Raw genomic sequence first — 23,992 nt, forward strand, 5'->3', positions numbered from 1 at the left:
GGCGGGGTCTTCCTGACCCACGTGGTGCTAATAGGCCATGCTGGGTGCTGGCCTCTGGGTTTATTGAACACAGTCCCAAGTAGAGCTTGTAGGTACAACCAGGACTCCTCAGTCAGGTCCCTCTGGGGGGCAGGGACTGGAGCTTAGACCCCAACCCTGGGGTTCCCGCCGTTTCCCCAGCCAGCTCCAAACTGAAACTCCACCGCAGCCGTCTCCTTCCAGCCTCCCCCTGGCTCCTCCTCCAGTCTTTGTCCAGTTTCCCGGGCCCAAGGTATCACCTGGCCCCAGCCCCCTCCCGGCTCAGGTATCTTCCCTCAAGTAAAGTCACCCCCTGCTCTCCCAGCCCCAATGCAGACAGTCCCAGGTCAGTCCGCCCCGCTCCCTACTACGCAGCGTCACAGCCTCTTCACCCCCCATCTCCAGGGGCATCGGGGGCTCCTGCTTCAGCTGGTCCAACAGGGTCTCCTTGCCCCTTCTGGGGTGGGCCTGGGGGGGCGTGGCCAGCTTGGCACAATCCTCTGCCAACCTGCATCACAGCGCCTCCTAGTGCCCCACTGCGGCAATGGGGTGAGCACTGGCTGCAAGGGGAAAGTGCCCCCTACTAAGCCCCACCCCTCTCCGTACAGCACAGCGCCCCCTAGTGCCACGTGGTCCGATGGGGGCGAGTTTTGCCCCTGACACCCTGTTCTGCGCAGAGCCCGGGGTGTGATGAGGCCCCAGCTCCCGACCAGTGTGGGACTCCGAGCTGTGCCAATCCTGCCGACAGCGCCAGCACCGGTCCCGCTCTGCTAAATGCCGATGCCCCCGAGAACCCAGAGGGGCCCCCAGTGCCTGCTCAGCTCAGCGTCCCCGACAGTCCCGTGCCAGTGGGGCAGAGCGGCAGCGGGTGCCCTCACCCAGGGAGCAGAACCTGCGGTGGCAGCTGTGCCAGCCCGGGGCAGGGCAAAGGGCTCCCAGCGCCCCCTTTCTGCTTGCCCAGCCGGCTGCCCTCCTGGCTGGCAGCGCTCGGTGGCACCCTGATGGGCTCCTGCGCCTTTAAATCCGCCAGCAGGTTGCGGGGCTGATGACATCACTGAGTCCCTGGGCTGCAGGAGGGAGCTGAGAGCATCATCGGGGAGGCAGCGATGGAGCAGTCGAGCCGCAGCAGCCGGAGGCCGGGGCCGGGGAGGAGAACCGCCGGCCCGCAGGCTGGGGCAGAGCCCTGCGGCAGCCACCGCAAGGTAAGTCCCGCGGGCAGCCCGGGCGCACCTGAGCCAGGGGAAATGGAGCCTCCTCGCAAGAGCCGGGAGCGCTGCCCCCCGGGGTGCCCCCGAGTGCCGGTCCCCGCTCGGACCGGCCGTGCGCTCTGGGGCCGGTCCCTGCTCGGACCTGCCGTGCGCTCTGGGGCCGGGCCGTGCGCTCTGGGGCCGGTCCCCGCTCGGACCTGCCGTGCGCTCTGGGGCCGGGCCGTGCGCTCTGGGGACCGGCCGCCCCTGGAGCCCTGCGGGGCGAGTGAGGCCGGGGCCCTGGGCTGGGGCAGTGCTGCTAGGACTGTTAGTCCGATGTCCCCAGGCTGCCCCCCGGCTCCGGTCCCTCGCACACCTGCGTGAGGGGCCGGCTGGCCTGGCCGGGGTCCCACGCACCTGTGGCCCAGGCGGGGGAGCTGGTTCCCGCTGGCAGCACCAGCCGACCTCTCCCCCCCCCGGTGACAGACTCGCTGGTTTCTCCCCCGCCGCCCCCAGGCCGGGGGAAGGCGGGGGCCTGGGCTGAGCTATTTTCATGGCCAGAGCTCTGGAAAGGCTGGGGGGCTGGGTCCCCGAGGGAGTGGAACCCAGGAGACCTGCCTGTCGCTCCCCGGCGGGACAGCTATGCCCAGGGCAGGAAAGAGCCTGGTGATGTGGAGGGTCTGGCTGGCTCTGCCCCCCAGTGCCCCCCAGCTCTGAGCCCCATGGGGGGATTTCATTGGTTTGAGCCAGGCTCTGGCGGCTCCAGTGGCTTGGCCCGTCATGGTGCCCCCGCCCTGCTGCGAGCGCTGCCCGAGCTGACACCCAGCACCCGTGTTACCCAAGAGCCAGCCGGCCTCTTCCTCTTCCCCTTCCTGCCAGCAACGGCAGACGTTCCTGGGGCGAAAAGCAGCCCCTGCCTTTGGAGGGAGCCAAGCGGCCGTGGGGTCCTGTGCCCGATGGGCCAGCAGCCCCAAAGCGGGGTCCCTGGTATGGGAAGGGTTACGGGAACGGTGCAAGTGTCAGCAAGTCTGAGCCGAGCTGAAGAGGGGAAATGAAGGGCATGGAGGGGCCATGTGAGTGCAGGGCTCCTTGGAGGGAGAATGGTGCCTCGCTCCCCAGGTGCCAGCGACTCGCTGCCCAGCCCCCTGCCGGCAGGTCGGACATCCCGTCAGACCCATAGCGCAGAAAGCCAGACAGGAACTGGGTCCCCAAGGTTGATGCTTTTCACACGAAGGGGCCTCACATCGGACACCGAGGCCAAGCTGTTCTCAGGGGGCCTGATCGTCCCTCAGAGCTGAGAGCTTGGCCCCCTCGGGCTGGGTGCCCGGAACTGCTAGGCCAAGTCCTGCGGGAAGGGGGGTGTCTCTGGGAGGGGGTATCCCTGGAAGGGGGTGTCTCAGGATGTCCCGGGAAGGGGGCGTCTCTGGAAGGAGTGTGTCTCGGGGTGTCTCTGAAAAGGAGCGCGTCTCAGGTGCCCCTGGAAGTGGGGTGTCCCTAGAATGAGTGTGTCTCAGGGTGCAGGGACAGTGTCCCAGGGGCTCACACGCTCCCTGTCTGTTCTCTCTCTCTCTCTCAGATGGAGCCGGCTCACCGTGGGAACAAGGACCAGGGACCGGCCTCAGCCATGGGGGCCCCGTCTCTATCGCCACGGGGCTCCATTACCGCCACCTCCCCGGGACCGTTTGCTCCTCTCGTGGCCCCGTTCGGGGCAGAGGGCTCAGTTCGGTTCCAGCCGGAGGGCTCCAGTGGGCCCATCTCAGCAGCATACACTGGGGGGAACCTCCCCCTGGGGCACAGGGGCTCCAGGCCCGACACCCTCTTTGACCCTTTCCATCCCGTCTCCCCTCGCTCGCAGCCCGAGGGCTCCCAGCACGTGGGGCCCGAGGAGAGGTCCCCGGGCAGGCACAGCCAGCCCCAGGTGCTGGAGAGCAGCAGAGCCCAGCCCGACGGCTCAGGTGGAGTCCAGCTCTTCACCCTGCTGTCCCCGGTGGAGTTCCGCCCGCTGTCCCCGGGCGCCGGCAGCCCCTCCTCCCACCCCAGCCAGTCGCCCAGCCGATCCACGCTCCCCGAGCTCTGCCCCCTGGATCAAGGGCCCTCCGGGAAGATGCTCCCTGTGGAGCGGAAAGAGCCACTCCCCAAGGCAGAGTCCAGTGACTACATCTCCGGGGGGAGAAGTGGCTCGTCCCCCAGACCCGTGAGCCTCCCCAAAGCCATCTCCAGTGAGTTCCTCTCCGGGGGAAGGATCGGCCCCTCCAAGTCCATGACCCTGGCCAAGGCTGAGTCTGAGGACTTCCCCTCGTACGGGAGGAGCAGCCCTTCCCTCGCCCTGCCTGGCTGCATGGATCCCTCCGAGACTTCTCTGAGCTGGCTGGGCAAGGCCAAGGAGAACGGCGCATTCCGGTGAGCGTGGGCTGCAGCGCTGGGGTGGGGGCAGTCTGCTCCCTGGGGGGCTGGGGAGCCTATTTCAGGGTCTGGGCGTGCTCGGAGCCCTGCTGCAGTGGGCTGTGGGGGGGACGGACCGGGAGAGGCTCTGGCTGAGTGCCAGCACCAAGGAGCAGAGAAATGCCTCCCTCTGGTGCTCTCTGCAGGTGGCCCGCAGCGTGCTCAGCAGAGTCGGGGCCACCAGCCCAGTCTGGATGGGCAGAGCCCTCTCTAGGGGGCTGGGGCAGGTGGGGCGTGTGCCACCTGCCTGCCGACTGCTCCTCGACCTGGCAGCAGCTGGGGATGTGATCCCGGTGCGGGGCTCAAAGGGCACCAGGGACAGTCGTGTAGCTGTCTGTTCATCCAGCTCCCTAGCTTGGGAGCCTGCCTACCCCATACACCCACCCTGCAGCCAGAACCCACCTTCTTCAGCAACGTCAACTGTCCGGTGGAGCTGGTGGGCCGGCATTCAGTGCCATTGCGTGACTGATAGCAGCTCTGCACCAGGAGAGCACGCACCTGCCCTGGGCTCCGGGCCCCTCTACACATCCCAGCCCTTCCCAAAGAGAGCCAGCAACTGCTCCAGAGGGAACGGCCCGGCTTCCCCCAGATGCCAAGGCATTGCCTGCTCCTCTCTTCCTCCCCCAGGTCTGCACCATGCCTCAAAGCCAGGGCAGCAAACTCAGGCAGACCGTGGGGAGGGGAGTGGGCTCCGGTGTGTCCCCCCTGTTCCCCCCCACACACCCCGCTCTCTCCTAGGAATTCGGGGGGACTCACTCTCCGGTAGGCAGCTCTCAGGCAGTTGAAGGCTTAGAGCCAAACCCAACCCCCTTGAACGCCACCCAGAATCCAACAAGCTCCTGGATCGGGGAGAGACCCACGAGAGACCCTGTTTCTGCACCAGCTTCCTGGCTGGGGTCAGCTGCAGCCTCGTGTGTGAGCCATGGCTACAGCCCGTCCCCGGGGCTCAGATGCAGCCACTGCCCTACCCCACCTCGTCCTCGGTCTCTTGTGCAAATGAGCTAGCGAGTCAAGTTCCATTTTGCAATAATTTGCATGTCACTAGAACCACCAAGTCCCTCCCTGAGCAGTGGGGCAGAAGGAGCAGTCACGGGGCTGCATGACCTCAGGCAGCTTGTTGGGGTGGGTCACTGGGAGCTGATACAACGGGGAATTGGCAGCCTCCTGGGTATGGGCGGCTGCGGGGAGCCTGGAGCCAGCCTGCTGCTGCTCTAGCCCGGCCCTGAGCCTGCACGGCGAGGGGCAGAAGCTCCACAGTGGCCTCTAGTGGTCAAAAGACACAGCTGCAGGTAAAGGCCTTCCTGCCACCTAGCCGGGTGCATGACAGTCCTGCTGAGGTGTGGGCATCAAGGCAGGGCTGAGCACTGGGCCTGATGTGCCCTGGTGTGGACCTCGCGCCCCTGGGCTGGCACTAGCAGGGTGCTGAGTGCACTCGGTGCGTAGCATGCCCAGCGTGGTGTTCTTAGCAGCCGCTCCGTGCACGGGCGGGATGCCCAGCAGCCTCTTCCTCGGGCACGGCCTTTCCAGACCCTTGCCGTGTTCATTAGTCTCTGTCGTGGCCGGTTCTCTCCCCCGCAGGGCAGCAGCTCCAAGGCAGAGGGGTAAGAGGACTGTGGAGGAGGGAGTGGGGCCGGGCACCCTTGTCCCAAAACCTGAGCGTGGCTCCCTTTGTCTTTCCAAGGATCACCGTGGTCACGTGGAACGTCGGCACAGCCATACCCCCGAGCGATGTGACATCCCTGCTGCACCTCAACACGGGCGACACAAACGACACCGACATGATTGCCATTGGGTAAGTGGTGCCTGGGCCGAGAGCTCCTCCTCGCCCCGCTGTGGGGATTGAAGGAAGCTGTCCTGCAGTAGGTGGGCCCCAGAGAGGCCAGCAGGGCACCGAAAGGAATTGTCCACTAGCCCAAGCAATGGGGCCTCTTTAGAAGCAGACAGATCCAGGTTCTGGTCCCAGCTCCCCAAGTGTGCATGCTGTTTCTGCAAGGAAGATGATTCAGAATAAAACACACAATAAAAATCTAACAGTAAAAGTCACCCAAACACTCTTTAACCCCCTGAAATCCACCCTCCAGTCCTCCTTGCTCCCCTGATCCCTGTGTGCCCAGCCCGTACAAATGCCCCTGCACCTCTCAGTATTGGGTCGTGGACAGTTCAGCGTCCCCTCCAAAGTCTCTCAGGAGCTTCTCCCTCTGCAATCAGCCCTTGGCCGTAGTAAGCAGCCCTCAAGGGCATGAATCCATTGTTCTGTTCAAGCTGGATTGGAGCCAGCCCCTGGTAACACTTAATGCAGTTCTTAGCTATCGACCAGGCAGCTCCCAATACAACGCATGGAGACTTTGTTGGTACGACAAGCCGGACGAGCGTGCCAAAGTGCAAGAAAAAGACAGGCCCTTTGGGTACTATTGTAGTGGCTTACGTTAGCACCTAGGAACCCAAACTGAGATCAGGGCTCCATTGTTCAGAGACCGGCCCTCTCCCAGAGACCTTCCAGGCCAAACGAGGCTGTTTGTGGGCTTGGTCTCTCTCCTGCTGGACTCCCCCATCCAGGCTGGGGATCACACACGTGTTCGTCTGTGATCACTGTCCATTCCTAGGGCTCTCCGGGTGCTGTGACACCTCTGGCCCACTTACCTGTGCCCCGCGGCCTGGCACTTTTTTAATCCCTGTCTGCTTTTTGATGAGACGTCTTCAACCAGCAGCTTCCCTAGGGAGGGTGTGAAATCCCCGTCACTGGAGGTTTAAGAACAGGTTGGACAAATGCCTGTCAGGGCTGGTCTAGGTTGACTTGGTCCTGCCGCAGCACAGGGGCTGGAGTAACTGACCTCCCGAGGTCCCTTCCAGCCCCACATGTCTACGAGGCAGCGTCTCCCACCATTTGCTTTGGTTAACAGCTGCCCGGGCCGAGCTGGTGCAAAGCCGCTGCTGGTGCAAACCTGGGCAGAACTACAGTGGCTTGGAGGTGGCTGGGCCCCCCAAGCCCCAGACTGTTTAGTAACGCAGCAGCTGCATACGATGTGCACCAAGTGGCATTGCACATGCTTCTTGCATCTATTGAAGGCACCGAATTCCCTTAGGGTGCAGTTCAGGCCTGGGCTGAGAGCCTGCGAGAGGCCTACCCCATAAGTGGCCGTCTGTGACCCCGAGGCCTTTCCCAGGCTCTCGGCACAGGACAGAATTGCACCTTCCGAGAGCACCCACTGCCCCGCATCTCTCCACGCACTGCTTGTCTCTTCCCGTCTCAGATCCCTGCAGCCAAAGCAGAGCGCCCAAATCTCCTTGAACATCCGTGGGATTTGGGTGCCTGACTCTCCTTGGCTCTTCTTGCCAGTCCCAGCCTTCCTCACTCCCCTTTGCCAGTGCAGCCTGTGTAATCGCCTCGGCCTGACCCAAAGGGAGGCTGGTGCTCCCTCTTGATGGGGGATGCTGGCGTTGTGGCCAGTTAGTCTGGCTTGGCAGTGGACTAGCCAGGGCCGTGCCACTGACTAGACATCATTGGCTAAGTATCTCTGGAGACCCCTCCCAGGGATCAGAGAGGCGGGTGTGCCACTTCGCGGATGGACTGTGCTGTCAGTCACACTTGGTAGGAAGGGGCCCTTTATAAAGGGTTAACCTGTTTTAGGGTTTTTTCCTGCTGCCCGTCACCATAGCATCTGGATGCCTTCTACATGAAATCAATAGCAATAGCCAAGCCACTAATGGAGTTCATGGAGTCTCTGGCATTTCTCCCTTTTCCGGGGTCAAAACTCTGGGACGATTCTTGGGTTTGACTTTCTGTTTCAGATTTTTTTCCCTAGCATTTAAGGCCAGATGGGGCCATTAGATCATCTACTCTGACCTCCTGTATACCACAGGCCACTGAGTGTCACCAGTGACCCCTGTCCTGAGCCCCAACTGGTGATTGACTAAAGCCTCTTCCAGAAAGGCATCAGCCAGCCTGGATTGGAAGACATCAAGAGATGGAGAATTCAGCGCTGCCCTTGGCAGTCTGTCCCAGTGGTGAACCACCCTGGCCAATAACATTCACTGTAGGAGTTCCCCTCTGGGATTCGTTGGGAGGATTAGGGGGGCCAGTGTTGGGGTGCAGGGGAGACAGAGTTGCCCCAGTCTCCTAGCAGAAAGGCTTTTCCAAAGAGGAAGGTTTTGTGGCATTTCCTGAAGACGCTTGGACTCTGGTCTCCTCTGGAAGGTTGTTCCTAGCACCTCGTTGGAGAACACTTGGTCTCCTGCACTTTGGGTGGAGTGTGTCAACGACCGATGTTTTAATAAATGTTTAACTGATCGTTGGAGACCAGCAGGTCAATTGGTTGCTTATGAGCGTCTATAGCCTCTTCTACTGACGGACTTATAAGCAGCTGAGGCCAATATTTCTTTATAACGTCTGTCAGTCACCCCTGAGCCTCTCGCCCATTTCAGAGCGGCACCGTCACACCAGCTGTGACTGGATGTCTGTGTCAGGCCGAGTCTTTGAAAAGTCGTTGTTAGCTGGCATGCCCTGGGACCCCAAGTTGGACCTAACTGAGGGGGGCCCTGTTGTCTGTGCCTGCAAGACCTGTCTTGGACTGTATTCCTGTCATCCAAATAAACCTTCTGCTTTACTGGCTGGCTGAGAGTCATGGTGAATCGCAGGAAGCCGGGGGTGCAGGGCCCTGAGTCCCCCAATACTTCGTGACAAGCCTGATTCTTCCCTTGCGGGAAATGAGGCCGGGGTTCCCAGGCGTGCAGCATGTCAGGGCCGCAGCCTGTCTGAGGCTCTTAGAGTCCCTGGCAGGAGGGTGGAGCTCAAGGCTGGTTGTTAGGGCTCCCTGGTCTCCTTGGACAGGCTCCCCCAAAGCAGAGCCGTGCCCTCGGGTTAGTGCCCGGCTGGCAATACGTTGGGAATCGCACAGACTCTTGGGACGTCTCCAAGGGCAGCGTTCGTTACTGTGGGAGGCAACAGCCTGTCAGTTGCTGCATGTAGCTTTGTGTGACTACGGGCACAGCACCTCCGCGGGGTCCCCAAGACCCCAGCCTGGCGGTTAAGCCCCACCCTGCTGGCTGTAGTGTTTGACTCGCCCTTAGCTGCCTGCTGGGCACAGCGCAGACCCCCCCTCCACCGCCAGCGGCAGGGACTCTCCCGGGGGCATTTCCGTCTCCCTGCTCCCTCCAGCACTGGGCCTCTGCCCCTGTCTGAGGGAGCTGCCCCTAGCTGGGATCCAGGCAGTCTCCTGGCAGGGAGCAGTGCCCGCTGGCTGGAGGGCTACTGGGGAGTCTGCCCAAGCCTGCCATCAGACCTGTCTGTCTCCCTTCCAGGCTGCAGGAGGAGAACTCCATGATCAACAAGCGCCTGAAGGACGCCCTCTTCACAGACCAGTGGAGTGAGCTCTTCATGGACGTGCTGAGTCCCTTCAACTTTGTATTGGTAGGGGGGGTTGGGCTCGAAGGTCTGCTTGGTTTGGGCAGGAAGCTGATTAAATCAAACTGGGGACCCCACCCAGGAGTGCAGGCAGCCAGGGCCTCCCTACGCCTTTCCCCCCAAGCCTGGCAAGCTGACAGTTCCCCATCCTGGATATCAGGGTCTCCCTGGGGGGCAGGATTTGAAGGAGACTGCTCTAACCCCTAGACAATGCACAGGGATAGCAAGGCCCTGCCACCAGTTTATTGGGTTACTCTGGGCAAGGCCCGTCCCTGCTCTCTGCCTCAGTTTCCCTCATTGCACCACGGAGAAGTGACACCCTGGCCCACCTTTGCAAGGTACTGAGCATCCGGGACATGAGGCACTTCTTGTTCCATGGGTGTCCCCTCAGTGCCGTTTGGGGTACTTCTTTGAATTAAAGGGATGGGGTCGAAGAGTAGAGGGGAGCCGGTGGGGAGTCAGGAGTGGGGTGCGCAGGAGAACATACAAAGCTCATGACAGTGGTATCTGGGGCCAGGCACCGTCCATAGGCTTCTACCTGTGATCTTCACACTCCTGGCCCCCCGGCCCTCTTTGTGCGTGTCCTCACAGCTGTCTCCATGGCAACTTGAGACTGGGAGGTCACAAGCACAGTTAAACTCTTCTGATGGGGGGGCCCAGCTGCTGGTGGGGCAGGGCTGTGTCTGGCTCCTCCCTGCCTGAGGGCTGGAGGTGTAACTCTACCTGGGCCCAGGAGTGGAGGGCAGGTCTTCCCCAGCAGAACAAGGGTGGGGGCTGCTCTGCCATGGGGGCCTGAGCCCACCCCATCTCCAGTGGATCTACCCCATGGCCCGGAGCCCATGGAGCTGCCCTGTCCCGTCCCATGGCCCTGCGGCTCACAGCGTTCACCATCATGCCTGCCTGGCCAGTGCGGCATATCTCCCCGTCATGCTGGTCCCTCGCTGGCCCACGGCCCCCATTCCTTGTGGGGCCAGCACAGCCCCCAGCACAGGGCGTGTGGAGCCCTTGGCTTTGACCAGCCGGCCGTGCTCTGGCCTAGCCGAAGTCCTAAGGGCCCACCCCCATCCAGGGAGCTAAGCCCCGCTGGGCACTCTGGGACAGCGCCTGTTGCCAAGAGACTGCTCTGCAGGGTCCGTTCCTGGGGCAGTCGCATGCCGGCGTCAGCCTGGCTGCAGAGCGATTGCCTGGGAATGGATGCTGCGGAGCCGGGCGCCGGCCAGGTACCAAATACAGGACAGGGTGGGTGCTCCCCGTCACAGCAAGTTGCACGGACCTGTAGCCTGTGGGGTCTGCATGCTCGGGGTGGCTGCCATCTGCTCTGGCTGGCGCATAAACACCCCTCAGCGCTGTGCCAGCACTGACCAGCCCTGCCCTTGGGAAGGTGGGTCAGTGCCATCAGCCCTGTCTCGCAGATGGGGAGACTGAGGCAGGGGCAGGGACTGGCCGAAGGGCACCTGGGCAGAGCCGGGATTCTAGCTCAGGTGCTGGCGCAGCCCTGCACCTCAGCCCCACGTCCCCTGCCATGCAGGGGCAAAGCCCTCGGATAGCTGCCCCGCTTCACGCCCTTCTCTCCCTGTCGCAGGTGAGCACGGTGCGGATGCAGGGTGTGATCCTGCTGGTGTTTGCCAAGTACTATCACCTCCCCTTCCTGCAGGACATCCAGACGGACTGCACCAGGACCGGGCTGGGCGGCTACTGGGTGAGGAGGGTGCCGCGGCAGGGGTGAGGGAACATGACTCCGGGGGGGCTCCCCTCCCCTGATGACACAGCTTGGGTTCCTCTTGGAGCAGGGCAACAAGGGCGGGGTCAGCGTGCGGCTCTCCGTCTTCGGCCACATGGTCTGTTTCCTGAACTGCCACCTGCCGGCTCACCTGGAGAAGGCCGAACAGCGCAAGGAGGATTTCACCACTATCCTCAACATGCAGCAGTTTGAGGGGCGCGCAGCCAGCGGCATCCTGGACCACGAGTATGTACCCCCCCACACTCCTTCCACTTCCTGTCCCATCCCCCCCCGGCTCTGATTGGGGCTTGGAGCTGAGTCTACGGCTCTACCCCTCTGAAACGGGCCGTGTCCCGCCCCCAGGAGCTCAGATGGGTCCAGCAGGGTTCCTAACGGGGGCTCTGCTCTGGGAATTGCAAGCCAGCACCTCACCTGGGCTCCCTGGGCGGGGTTAGCTTCTGCGGGGGGGGGGGAGGGGAGAGTCTCCCCAGGCGGGGTTAGCTGCCACAGTGGGGGTCTCCCTGGGCTGGGTTAGCTTCCGTGCGGGGGGGGGGAGGGGGTTCCTCCCCAGGTGGGGTTAGCTGCAGAGGGGGGGTAGCTGCTGGGGTGGGGGGGCTCCCTGGGTGGGGGGGGGGGTGGCGGGCTCCCCGGATGGGGGGCTGGATTAGCTGGGGGGGGGGGCGCAAGGTGGAAGTTTCGCTTAGGGCGCGAATCTTCCTTGCACCAGCCCTGGCTCCAGGCCTGTCAGGTTGTGGTTTGCTCTGCCCGCTCCCTGCCATGCTCTAGTGCTTGGTGCTAGCAGGGCTGCAGGCCCTGGGACGGCACCACCAGCCGGCACCTGGCAGTGGAAATTTCCACCCCGGGTTCGCGCTCTCCCATTTGATCCATGGAAAGTCTGCTGATCTGAGCAGAAGGTTTCGGCTAATTATCCCCAGGGCTGCCGGGCCCCGCACCTGAGCCGCTCCAGCAGCGGAGCAGCGGGGCTGGCAGCCGGCCAGCGCGTTATCGGCAAAGCACTGACCTACATTCCCTCGCCCGCACGGCTGGGCTGCTGAGAGCGCCTGCGCGGCGGGGTGAGATTGACTCCTGTCCCCAGGCCTCCCTGTGCCAGAGCCACGCGTCCCGGCTCCTGCTCGGCCCTGCCTGCCTGGGTGCCCCCCTGTGTGTCCAGGGCCCCTCCCAACACCCCCCATCCCAGGCCCCCTGTGTATCCAGGCCCCCCATGTGTCCAGGCCCCTGCCCCGCCCTCTGCAGCCAACAAGCTCCCAGAAGCCCAAGTTGAGACACAGCCCAGACCCCACCCTGCCAGCCCACTGCCCTGCTCCAGCTCCCCAGGCTGTGCTAGGGCTGGGGAAGTCCCAGACGCTAGCAGGTAAAGGGCTCCTGGCTGCCTGGGAGCAGGCTGGAGGCCGGGTCGCATTGGGGCTCAGAGGGCAGCTCCAGGACTGCTTGTCACCCCACCTGTCACCCTGGAGCTGGTTGGGGGGGCGAGGGGAAGCCCTGGCAGGGCTGCTGGAGGCCCGGCTGCTTTCACCCTGTCCCCGGAGCCCTGGCTGCTAGACCGACGCTTTCCCCACCCCCCACCTGCGTTAAACTTCCCCGAGATCCCGTGACGCTGTGTCTCTGACCCGACCCGCTGGGAATCGTGCCCCATCACTCTGGGTGCTGCAGGGGGGGCCCCTGGCCTCCTTGGACAGGGCTATGGGAGCTGGTGTCAGGCAGGGACTTTCCCTCCCCACTGCCTTACCCAGGACACTTCCCCGGGCGTCGGTTCTCAGTCCAGCGCAGCCCAGTGGCTGGATGCCAGGCCCGGGAACCAGGACTCCTAGCGCTCTCCTCGGCTGTCACTCACTCACTTACTGCAAGCTCTGGAGGGAGTCGGGTCCCGTCTCCGCGGGCCGCAGCTGGCCCACCCCTAGGGATGCTGTGTGGGGAGCACGGAGTCCCCTCTTCACCCTCTCGCCCTCGCTCTCCCCAGCATCGTCTTCTGGTTTGGGGACCTCAACTTCCGCATCGAGAGCCTGGACATCCGCTTCGTGAAGTACGCCATCGACAACAGCATCTTGAGCCAGCTGTGGGAGAAGGACCAGGTGAGCAGCCGGCCGGGCAGGTGCGTCGCTTACGTCCTGTGCGGGCTCGGCTCCGAGATAACGCTCGGCTCGGCGGTGCTGAATGGGGGCCGGCAGACACTCTCCTGCAGCCCCACGTACTGAGGGCGACGTGGGGCCAAGGAGCCAGCGCCTCCCTGGGGCAGATATGCAAATCCAATCCCATCTGCCCCCAGCCGGGGGGCGGGGAGAGCTGCTCCCCTGGGGAATGAAAATCCCCAGCTGGGGCCCACAGCTCCTTTGGGGAGGGGGAGGGCAAGAGGCTACCAGTGCTGCTTCCTCCTAACCCGGCTGCTGCCAGCCCAGAGCCCGTGGAGCATGAAGGGCAGGCGTGCCCCTAGGCCTGGGGGCAGGTTCCCTGCAGCACCAGCTGCCTCCGTGACCCTGCTGCAGAGCCCCCCGGAGTGGGGCAGGGCTGCTCCGCTGCCTACTGCCTTGCAGCGATGCGGCCACCCTGCGTTCTTGCTCCATGTACAAGGTAAAGTCCAAGTGCGGAAACCCCCTTTGGAAGAGATTGCGGGGGGCCGAGAGGGGGGCCGGGGTTCGGAAGAGGGCTGGGTTCTGGGGCTGCTCAGGAAAGTGATGTGCAAAGTGCCTCGTTCCTCTCTCTCCGTCCGCTCCCTGGGGTGTGGGTCAGAGCTACTTCAATCCTGTCCCGTTTGCCCTGCAGGGTCAGTGGGGTGCGAGGGAGCTGGGGCCCAGCCTGGCTTGTGCATCGCCAACCGAATTGCTCCCTACGTTCCCAGTGCACGATCTCTCTTGTCGATGCACAAGCCCAGCATGACTCAGAGCCTGGGGGAGAGAGGGGGCTGAGCGGGGGGGCCTGGGGGAGAGAGGGGGCTGGGCGGGGGCCCCTGGGGGAGAGAGGGGACTGGGTGCGGGACTCTGGGGGAGCGTGGGGGCTGGGCGGGGGGCCCTGGGGGAGCGTGGGGGCTGGGCGGGGGGCCTGGGGGACCGTGGGGGCTGGGCAGGGGGCCCTGGGGGACTGTGGGGGCTGGGCGGGGGGCCCTGGGGCAGCAGGGGGGCCGGGCAGGGAGCCCCAGGGGAGTGTGGGGGCCAGGCGGGGGGAGACGCATCTCTGTACTGATGGGCTCTGAGGTTGATACAAGACTGTAATCGCTGGGCTCTGGGCACGCACGGAGCTGCACTAAGGCTGGGCAGAGAGCACAGGAGCCGCCTGGCACTCCTAGAGGCTTGTGCTTGGGGCAAAGTCCTCCCAGCCTGGCCTGTGTTGCCGGGAGCTGTGGGGACAGATTTGCATGAGGATCCGGATCTTCCCGCCTGCACCCGTGCTCTCAGCTGGGGCTCCAAGGGCAGGAACAGGTTGGCTGAGCTCCCCAAGCCTGAGTCTGCAGCCTGCCCTCCCCTGCGCTCCAGGGAACAGCCACTGGGGCTCCCAGGGCCGGCATTAATGACAGGCTCCGCTCAGTCTCCGGGGCTGCCCCCAAAAGAGGATGAAGGGGGGAGGGGAATCACCAGGGTCATGGGCTCCCCGATCCCCATCCACTCAAGCCCAGAGCCCCACTCCAGCCACCCCCTGACTCCAAGCCCCTCCCCAGGGTCAGCAGCCGCGTTCCCGTCCTTGGAGGGGGTCAGGAGCTGGGGGGGGGGCTGCAGGGGCTGGAAGGGAGGTCTGTGTGCATTGCCCCCCATCCTTGATCCCCTCCCCCAGCTGAACATCGCCAAGGGCACCTGGCCCATCCTGAGCGGCTTCCAGGAGGGGCTCCTCAACTTCCCGCCCACTTTCAAGTTCGACGTGGGCACCAACCAGTATGACACCAGGTAGGGGTGTGGCGCACGCGACTTGCCTGCTGCGGGGAGGGAGAGGCGGAGGAGAAGACTGGGGGGCCTAGCAGTGAGAGCGGGCACTGGGTGTCTTGATCTCTGGAATGGGGGTACCACTCTCCTCACTGCAGGATACTGGCACTTGGCTGGGGGACACAATACAAGCAGGGAGTGTTACTGAAGCAGTTTCTGCATGGGGGCTGGGGACGGGGCTCCAGGATGGGGGGCATAGGGCAGGCACACCATTGTGGGGAGGATATGGCAGGATACATCAGCATGGGGACATAGGGATGGGCAGAGGATACAGGCGGCCATGTAGGCGCGGGGGGGCATAGGGATGGGCGGAGGATACGGCAGCCGTGTCGGCATGGGGGGCATGGAGACAGGTGGAGTGTACAGGCGGCCGTGTTGGCGCGGGGGCCATGGAGACAGGTGGAGTGTACGGGTGCGGGGGTATAGGGACAGGCGGAGGGGACGGGCAGCCGTGTCGGCGGAGGGGATGGGCGACCGTGTCGGCGCGGGGGGCATGGGGCTTGTCATGTGGGAGGCTGCAGTCGCTCTGTGCTGGGGAAACCCTGCAGTTGCACCAGGGAGCATCCCCAAGTTGTGCTCCGTTCCCCTCCCCCAGGGCTTGCGCTGGGGAGGGGGGCGGTTTGCAGGGAGACCCCTTTGCCCTGTGCCAACTGAACGGTGCCCACCTGTGCCACACAGTGCCAAGAAGCGGAAACCAGCCTGGACCGACCGCATCCTCTGGAAGATCAAGTCCTGCGGTGCCTCGCACAACCCCAGCGGCCGGAGGCCCAGCAGGACCGGCCTGGCCGTGACCCAGCTCTGCTACTGCAGCCACATGGAGTACGTGGTGAGCGACCACAAGCCTGTGGCTGCCATCTTCGCCGTGCAGGTGAGTCTGTCGCCTCCTCTGGAGCTCCCCAGCAGGGCTGGCCGGCTCTCCCCAGCCCTAGTCTGGGTCTGCTGGAGCGGCTCTGGGACGGCCCTGAGGGTCCAGCCCCCCGACGAAGGCGCTTGGCAGCGTTGACAGAGCTTCCCCTTCAGGGGTGCCGCTGCCCCGCTCACGCCCTGTGCTTCTCCCTGGCAGTTTGCCTCCAAGACCGACAAGCCCTTGGTTGAGATTCAAGTGGCCGATGAGTGGTCCAGACCTGAGCAAGCCATTGTCCGATACAAGATGGCCACTGTCTTCCACAGGAGCTCCTGGGACTGGATAGGTCTCTACCGGGTAAGGGGCTGCACTGCGGGTGGGGGCAGGTGGGCTGAGTGCTGGAGGGGCAGAGTGTGGGGCCCACCTGCGGGTGCTCCTGGCCCCTCTGCTGGGTCCTTCCCTGGCTGCTGCATAGGGGTGTGCAGGGGGAGAGGGGTGGCTGGGGGTGTGAGGGGGAGCAGGCCCAGGTGGCTGGGGGATGGCAAGAAGGCAGGTGTCTCCTGCCCTTGGAGGTGGAGATGGAGGGTGTGGGCTCCACCAGGCTCCTCCCTCCCTCCCCAGCCCCCAGAGTCCCACACCCCAAAAGAGCTGTGCCCCCTCCCCCGGCAGTAGCTCCCACCCCCTGCGTCTGTGCACTCAGCAGGTGAATGGGGGGCGCTGTGGGGCTAGGTGCCTGTTACAGGGGTGCCCTCCTGAGGGGCAGCGCTGTCCTGCGGGAGCACCGGCTTTGCCACTCGGAGTCAGGCTGTCCTGCCTCTCTAAGCGGCCACTGCCTGCTGCCCCTTCCCCTCCTGATGCGCCTGCCCAATGGGGCGAGCTGCCCCTGGCCTGAAGCAGGGGAGCCGACCCCCCTGGTGCTGGCATCCCTGGCTACAGTGCCGCCCGGCGACCAGCCGCCGTGTGTGCCGGGGCCCTGTGAGCATGGACCCCAGGGGAGCCCCAGCGGGCCGCAGGTGCCCTTGGCCCTGTGCAGCCGGCTCGCAGGGTGAGCCTGCACCTCGCCCGGGTGTCTCCTTACAGCCTCGGACGGGCCTCGGGCGCAGGAGCGGGGCAATGTGACTTTCAGCTCCCCCTGGGCCGAGCTGGGGCTGCGGGGGAGGGCTGTGCTGCGAACCTGATCCCCTGGCAGAGAGACTCCAGCAGCCTGCAGGGATCGCCTGCCCCCAGCCAGCCACCGTGTGGGACGCACGCGTCCCCTGCAACCCGCAGCAGGATCTCTGCTTCCCACGCTGGGGCCAGGCTCTGCTGTCCAGGCCCCGGCTTCCTAGGCTCACTGGGCCAGGTCCCCCCCTGGGGTAGCTCCCTTGGCTTCAGTGTGTTCACCCCAGGGAGGAGTCTGGCCCCTCTCCCTAGCAGGGGCCGTCCCTCTTCTCCTGTTCACCCCTGGTGGGGCAGCAGGGACTGCCCCCTTGACCCTGCTGCTGACTGGATTCCCCAGGGGCTCGGGGGTCCCCTGGGTTACAGCCGCCTGCTGCCGCGTGCCAAGGCCCTGCCCTGGGTGCCGCTGCGCTGGGTCCGTGCAGCCGAGGGACAAGGGGAGGCTGGGGCAGAGCCTGCTCTTCGCTAACAGCTCCAACCCGGGGCCCTGCTGCTACGGCAGGAGCATGGCTGGAAGTGATGGAGCGGACGTGTCTCCCGCTCCCAACCCCCGACGGGCGAGCCCAGGCCCCGCTAGCGCTCGGGGCTGGCCAGGGGCCAGCATCTCCTCTGATTCGGGTGCCTCGGTTCCTGGATGCCCAGCCGGGGACTGGGACTGGGGGGTGGGGGCAATGGCCTGCAGCTCTGCCGGCTTGTGCACAAAGGGAGTCTCACCATGCATTGTGATTGGGAGCCCCGGGGCTGGGGAGGAGAGTCCCTCGCAGCTCAGAGCCCGCAAGGCGCATCGAGGGCAAACCCTGGGGGTTCAGAAAGCTCAGGACTTTGGGGCTGTGGCTGGTGGCGGGGGGGGGGGGGGGGGAAGCCTAGGCAGCGAGTGCTGCAGGTGCTCAGCACCTCTGAAAATTTGGCCGTGTCTTAAATGGAGCCCCCAGATCAGGCTGGGTTGTTGGCAGAGGCTGGCTGGGAGCTGAGGGTTGGCTCTGCGAGTTTGACCAGGCCGGGTTGGGGTTGGCTCTGCGGGTATGGCCAGGCTGGGAGCTGAGGGTTGGCTCTGCGAGTTTGACCAGGCCGGGTTGGGGTTGGCTCTGCGGGTATGGCCAGGCTGGGAGCTGAGGGTTGGCTCTGCGGGTATGGCCAGGCTGGGAGCTGAGGGTTGGCTCTGCGGGTATGGCCAGGCTGGGAGCTGAGGGTTGGCTCTGCGGGTATGGCCAGGCTGGGAGCTGAGGGTTGGCTCTGCGGGTATGGCCAGGCTGGGAGCTGAGGGTTGGCTCTGCGGGTATGGCCAGGCTGGGAGCTGAGGGTTGGCTCTGGGGGTATGGCCAGGCTGGGAGCTGAGGGTTGGCTCTGGGGGTATGGCCAGGCCAGGTCAGGGTTGGCTCTGGGAGTATGACCAGGCCGGGTTGGGGTTGGCTCTGGGCTATGACCAGACTGGGAGCTGAGGGTTGGCTCTGGGGGTATGGCCAGGCCAGGTCAGGGTTGGCTCTGCGGGTATAGCCAGGCCAGGTCAGGGTTGGCTCTGCGGGTATGGCCAGGCCGGGTTGGGGTAGTCATGCTCTGGGGTTAGGGGTCAGAATCAAGCACCCTGGGGTTAGAGGTCAGGGATTAGAGTTGGGCATGGTCTGGTAATAGGGTTGGGGTCAGTGTGGCTGGGTTAGGGGTCAGGGTGGGGTCAGTGTTAGGTGCACGCTGGTGCGGGTTGGGTCGTGCAGGTCGGTGTTACAGGGGTGTGGGCGGGGTTAGGAGTCGGTGTGAGTTGGGTCGTGCAGGTCGGTGTTACAGGGGTAGGGGCGGGGTTAGGAGTCGGTGTGAGGCACGCTGGCGTGGGCAGGGGTCAGCACTGGGTAGGGTTACCATTCGTCCGGATTCCCCCGGACATGTCTGGCTTTTTAGCTAAAAATAGCGTCCGGGGGGTATTTGTGAATGTCCGGTTTTCCGCCCGCGCCCCACTCCCCCCCCCCCATGCAGAGCGCGCCCCTCCTCCGCTTCCCCTGCAGCAGAGATCACTCCCTCCCTCCCTGCCTGCATTCTCAGATCCCTCCGGCAGTCTGGAGCTTCTCCCCCGCTCCTCCTGCCCAGCGTGCCGGGACGAACGGCTCAGGCTGTTCCTGAGCAAGTTCACAGAGACATTAGGCGAAGGCCAACAACAAGGGGGCCAGGGAGTCGGAGAAGGGGCAGGGAGGTTCTGGAGGGGGCAGTCAAGAGATGGGGAGGCAGGAGTTCGGGGGGCTTTCTGGGGGGGGGATAAGGTTTTGGGCAGTCAGGGTACAGGTAGGGGGTAGGGTCCTGGGGGGCAGTTAGGGTGGGGGGGTCTTAAGAGGGGGCAGTTAGGGGACAAGGCACAGGGAGGCTTAGGTGGGGGTGGGGTTCTGGAGGGCAGTTAGGAGCAGGGGTCCCAGGAGGGGGCAGTCAGGGGACAAGGAGCGGGGGGGTGGGGGGTTGGGAGTTCTGGGGGGGGCTGTCGGGGCAGGAGTGGGGAGAGGGATTGGAGCAGTCAGGGGATAGGGAGCAGAGGGGGTAGGGTCCTAGGGGTCCAGTTAGGATGGAGGGAGGGTCCCAGGAGGGGGCAGTCAGGGGACAAGGAGCAGGGGGGAGGGTTGGGGATTCTGAGGGGGGGTGGGGCTAGGGCAGGACAGGGGCGGGGCTAGGGCGGGGCTCCTCCCATCCTCTTTTTTGCTTGCTGAAATATGGTAACCCTAGCACTGGGGGGCTGGGGCCTGGTCCCGTCTAGCTCTCCACTGGGACTTCTCTCCCTGCAGGTGGGTTTCAGGCACTACAAGGACTACGTGGCGTATGTGTGGGCCAAACATGAGGACCCAGAGGGCAGCATGTACCAGGTGTGTGAGCATGGTGGGGCCCACACAGCCCCCGTTCATGGCCATGCACCCAGCTGGCCCCCGCTGGCCGCTCCTTTTGCCTCTGCTTCCCAAGTACCCCACTGAGCCCCCCCCTCTCCCCCCCACAACGGTGAGCGAGCCCTCCCTGCTGTGCCGAGCATTCGCGCCAGCCAAGTGAGCGTCAGTCCCTGAGAGAGCCTGGGGCGCTCGGGATCTCCTGGCCCACAGCGTCTTAGGGCAGCCTCCCTCCAGGCTGGGTGGAGCACACAGCCCACACAGGCAGCCATTGTTAGCAGGACATCCTGCACCAGAGGGGAGTTGTGCTGGGGGCCACCAGGTGTGTGTGTTGGGGGGGAGCTAGGGAACCAGCACCAGCCAGAGGCCAGGTGTGGGGCTTTACAGCTTGTAGGACAGTCCAGGGGCTGGATCCGTGACTAGAGAGACAGCCACATGCCCAGTTGAGCCAGCCCCTCACAGCATGGAGACAGCCGCTGCCCTGTGGGCAGACGATCACACAATCCCATGCAAGCCACCTGACAGCCTGGAGCCTGGACTCCATGCCACAGCATGCTAAGGGCTGCCGGTGGTAGTGATCTGCATTGCAGTCTGTGCCCATGGGCCCTGGGTACCAGGCTCCCAGCGAGCAGGCATTCAGCCCCTTTGGCCTCTCGGCGCTCCTGCATTCATGACTAGTACCATGCCCCCTCTCAGCGCTGCCCAGGGCACTTCTCCATCTGCCAGCTCTGCGTTCGCCTGTCCCCTTAGAAACGCCCTTGGGCGCCAGGCGTCCTTCCTGGGTACGCCAAGGGGCACTGTGATGGGCCCGCATCTGAGCTACCCCGCTGGGTGCTCCGCCGTGCCAGGGGTGGGGGTGGCCCGGGTGCATTGCAGGGCCCATCTCGTGTGGGTGGCACGGCCCCTGACGCCCCCTTGCTCTCCCCGGGGCTGTAGGTGGTGTTTTCGGAGGAGGCGCTACCCAAAGGGAAGGGCGAATACATTCTCGGTTACTACGGCAACAACTACAGCAGCATCACTGGGGTGACAGAACCCTTCCAGGTGAGCAGCTTCCTGCCAGGCATGTCCACAGGGGGCAAGACGCAGCGGGGGGCGGGGGCGCTATGCAGGTGGGGACTGGGAGTGCAGCGGGGGGCTGCTGTGCAGGTACAAGGGCATCATGGTGGGGGAGAGGAGATGGGGGTGATGGGGAGGGGAGCTCTGGGGGGTGTGAGCTAAATTATATGGGGGTTCTTGGGGCCCCATGGCACCAGCTGCTGCCCAGACACCACAGAAGTTGGGCTGGCCTTGCCCTGAGTGGTGCTGTGACATGTCTATCCCCCCTCCCTGCTCCCTGGCAGCTGAACCCTCGGTGTAGGGAGGTGAGGGGCATGAGAGAGGGCAGACTGGGTGTACCGCCTGCCCTGAGACACCCGCGCTCCCCATGGGGCAGCGCCTGCCTTGTCTCCCCACTGACTGTCTCTGTGGGCGTGCAGATCTCGCTGCCCACGTCGGAAGAGGGCAGCAGCCAAACGGACAGCTCGAACGCCAGCTCCGAGGAGGAGGACAACAGCACCCTGGTCCTGCTGGCGCCCAAGTCCCGCAGCCCCAGCCCTGGCAAGACGAAGAGCCACCGGAGCCGCAGCCCCAGTCTCCCCAAGTTCCAGGGGCTGATCCTGAGGCCAACGAGCCGCGAACGGGGGCCCAGCCGCAGCCCGTCCCCGCAGAGCCGACGCCCCGTGAAGGGCGAGATCCCCAGCATCCAGCTGCCAAAGGAGGAGCCGCCCTGGCCCAATGCCAAGAGCAAGGAGCCAGCGCGGGCTGCCGAGAGCCGGGAGAGCAGCCGTGCCCCCGGCTACAGGACTGCGGGGAAGCACTGCGGCACCTGGTGCCTCTCTGACGACAACCCCCTGGCCAGGGCCAACCCCCGGAACCTCGGCCTGCTGCCCGCGCTCCGCCTGGAGACTGTCGACCAGGCCATGGGCCCAAGGCGGGCGAGCACAGACCAGGGCTACCCTGCCAGGAGGATGAGCCCCACCAGCCCCACCGCCGGGGCTGCCAACCTGTTCAGCACCTCCCCCAAAGAGCGGAGCGGTTCCAGGGACAGCCAGGAGCCCCCGCCAGCTGCGGCCGCCACTGGAGCCACTCAGGGCCGAGCAGCTGGCATCACGCCGTGACTGTTGGGCCTGGCCTCTGTGTGCCCATGTGCAATGATCCCCGTTTTGAGCTTGCCGTGTGCTTCCTCGTGTGCTGCCTCTCCTGCCTGCACTGGGCCGCCCCAGGCGCTCTGTGATCCGTCCCTGCTGGTGTGATGTAGGCAACAGCCGTTAGCGAGCCACACGCCCTGCTCAGGGCTGCCCGGGCATCGGCCACCGCACGCTCGCTCCACTCCCCATGGCTGCTCACCCCAGCCATCCGCCCACCGGGCCCGGTAGTGTGAGTGCAGTGACGCCCCGGCAGGGCCGCAGTGCCCATTCCTCCGTGTTAGCTGTTCCAGCCGTGAAACCTTCCGCCCCAGGCTGTGTGCCTGGGCCCAGCTCCGATTCCATCAGCTCGGAGACAGAGCCTTGGGCAGCGCTCCCCGGGCAGCCTGGAGGACGGACTCCGTAGGGCATGAGCAGGGCCAGGGAGTCGGGACACTGGGTATGGCAGGGCCCCCGGCAGCAGTCAGTGGCGATGCCAGGGACTGTGGGCAGGGCTGGCAGCCTGAGGCTACCAGGATGTGACGGGGGGAGCTGGCTGTGAGCGGCTGGTAGACCAAGCTGCAGTCTGAGTTCTCCTCTGTGCGTGGTGAACCCAGCCGGAGCAGCGCTTTCCTTTGCCGCATGGCCGGGCCGAGCCCGCTGCCCTCACCCACGCGGAGCAAGCTGGGGAAGAGGCAAGACAGTGGGGCTGGCCCCATGGCCCGGACGACAACGGGGACAGGGAGGGGGGTGCTGAGGAGCCTACGGGGGGCCCAGCTGGAGTCTCCAAGGGGGAGGGTGCCAGGCGCCCAGCGGGGCAGGAGGGCTGAGCGCCGGCCCTGGCTCTGCGGCTGCGTGGGGAGCATGTCAGGTCACTCGGGGCAGTAGCGCTGACCCACACGGCTGGGGCAGGAGCTGGGCCTGGCACAGAAATGGGGGCACAGGGACAGTGTCAGGGGAGACGAGAGCAGCGGGGGACAGGACAGAGCCAAGCAGCACAAGTGGGGGGGGGGTCGTCACTGACCCACAGGCTGGCCTGGTCCTGTAGCACAAGTGCCCACGTGGGAGGGAACAACCCAAAGCTGCCAGGGAGTGTGTGGGCCTGGCTGCCCTGGGGCCCACGGCAGGTCCTACCACATTGCAGCTGATGGAATAAACGACCCACCCCCAGGTGCCCACCCTGTGCTTTGATTTGCTGAACTGGTATCTGCAGGAGGAGGTGGGGCAGGGATGGCAGGGTTACCATGGGGCCTGGGGCTGGCCTGTGGGGCCTGCAGCCCCCCCTTGGCTCTCACAGGGAAGGCCTGGGCTGGCTCAGCATTTGGATGGCAGTGCTCAGTAGTGGGCACTCCCCTGGCACTCCGTGCCAGCCCATGCCCCAGCCCAGCACTAAGGGGGCCTGTGAAAGCGGGGTGCTAGTCACAGGTGGTCCCTGAAGGCCCAGCCTTCCTTTGCAGCACCAGGGAGCTAGTGGGGGGGGGGGGAGGGGGGGGTCACTCTATTGTGCCTCGCCCGCTTGCTCTGCCTGGCTCTGTACTGGGAGCGCAGGGGCAGGGGCCATGGCCCCTCCGTGTGCAGCTCACTGCATGTGGGGGGGACCCTGAGCGCCCCCCACTCTCAGCACAGGAGCTGCAGAGCAGTGGTGGGAGGTGCCCCTGGCAAGGGGCGGGGGCCCTGACTCCCCACAACGTAGCAGACAAGGGTGTACCAAGCGAGTTGCTGCCCCGCTGCTGATGCTTCCCTGAACCGAGCTCCCCTGCCCCACACTGCCCTCGGGGGCAGGGGTGGCTGGCAGCTTGAAGTCAGTGCTGTTCCTTCCCTCCCTCCCCTGGGGAAGTTGGGGCCCTAGGTCCTGTCCCATCACCCCCATGTGAAAAATCCCCCCCCAGCCATCTGCACACCCTGGCTCCCCTTGGCCTCCCCCCCCCCCCCAGGCGTGTGCACACCCTGGCTCCCTTGCTCTGCCTTTGCTGTGGATAAAATTAGCAACGTTCCCCCTGGCCCCCACCCCCTGTGCAGCATGGGCAGCTAGCTGGCCTGCCCTTCCCATGGACCTGGGGAGGAAGAGGCCACAGTCCCCTGCAGGCAGCCCTCCCCCCATCCTCTTCTGCTAGTGGCCTGGGTACTGCTGGGGGGGAGAGGGCACAGAATGACGGGGGAGGCATAAGAGTCTGAGGGGACAGAGAAGTAGCCCCCCCCCCCCCCCTCCAGTCCCCGCAGGGCAGCAGGAGCTGGGGGCTGCTCAACCCACCCCGGGCCCGGGCCCAGGCCCCAGCCCTGCCCAG

At 65.0% G+C, this 23,992-nt stretch overlaps 1 protein-coding gene across 1 annotated transcript; it reads left to right on the plus strand.

Annotated features, from left to right (window-relative positions):
- Nucleotides 1-1,124: 1,124 nt before the first annotated feature.
- On the plus strand, nt 1,125-22,877 carry INPP5J (inositol polyphosphate-5-phosphatase J). Its single transcript, XM_054006770.1, has 13 exons — nt 1,125-1,220; nt 2,782-3,605; nt 5,329-5,439; nt 8,946-9,054; nt 10,631-10,747; nt 10,839-11,014; nt 12,747-12,858; nt 14,549-14,658; nt 15,373-15,562; nt 15,758-15,895; nt 19,453-19,530; nt 20,482-20,586; nt 21,021-22,877. The coding sequence occupies exons 1-13, from the start codon at nt 1,125-1,127 to the stop codon at nt 21,699-21,701; spliced, it is 2,847 nt and encodes a 948-aa protein (XP_053862745.1). The 3' UTR covers nt 21,702-22,877.
- Nucleotides 22,878-23,992: the final 1,115 nt, after the last annotated feature.

Source organism: Malaclemys terrapin, chromosome 16, assembly GCF_027887155.1.
Source record: "Malaclemys terrapin pileata isolate rMalTer1 chromosome 16, rMalTer1.hap1, whole genome shotgun sequence".
Classification (NCBI taxonomy): domain Eukaryota; kingdom Metazoa; phylum Chordata; order Testudines; family Emydidae; genus Malaclemys; species Malaclemys terrapin.

Coding starts and splice junctions, on each gene's coding strand:
- INPP5J (XM_054006770.1), top strand. CDS start 1,125: ATGGAGCAGTCGAGCCGCAGCAGCCGGAGGCCGGGGCCGGGGAGGAGA. Junction 5,440..8,945: donor ACCGACATGATTGCCATTGG/GTAAGTGGTGCC, acceptor TCTCCCTTCCAG/GCTGCAGGAGGAGAACTCCA. Junction 12,859..14,548: donor AGCTGTGGGAGAAGGACCAG/GTGAGCAGCCGG, acceptor CCCCTCCCCCAG/CTGAACATCGCCAAGGGCAC.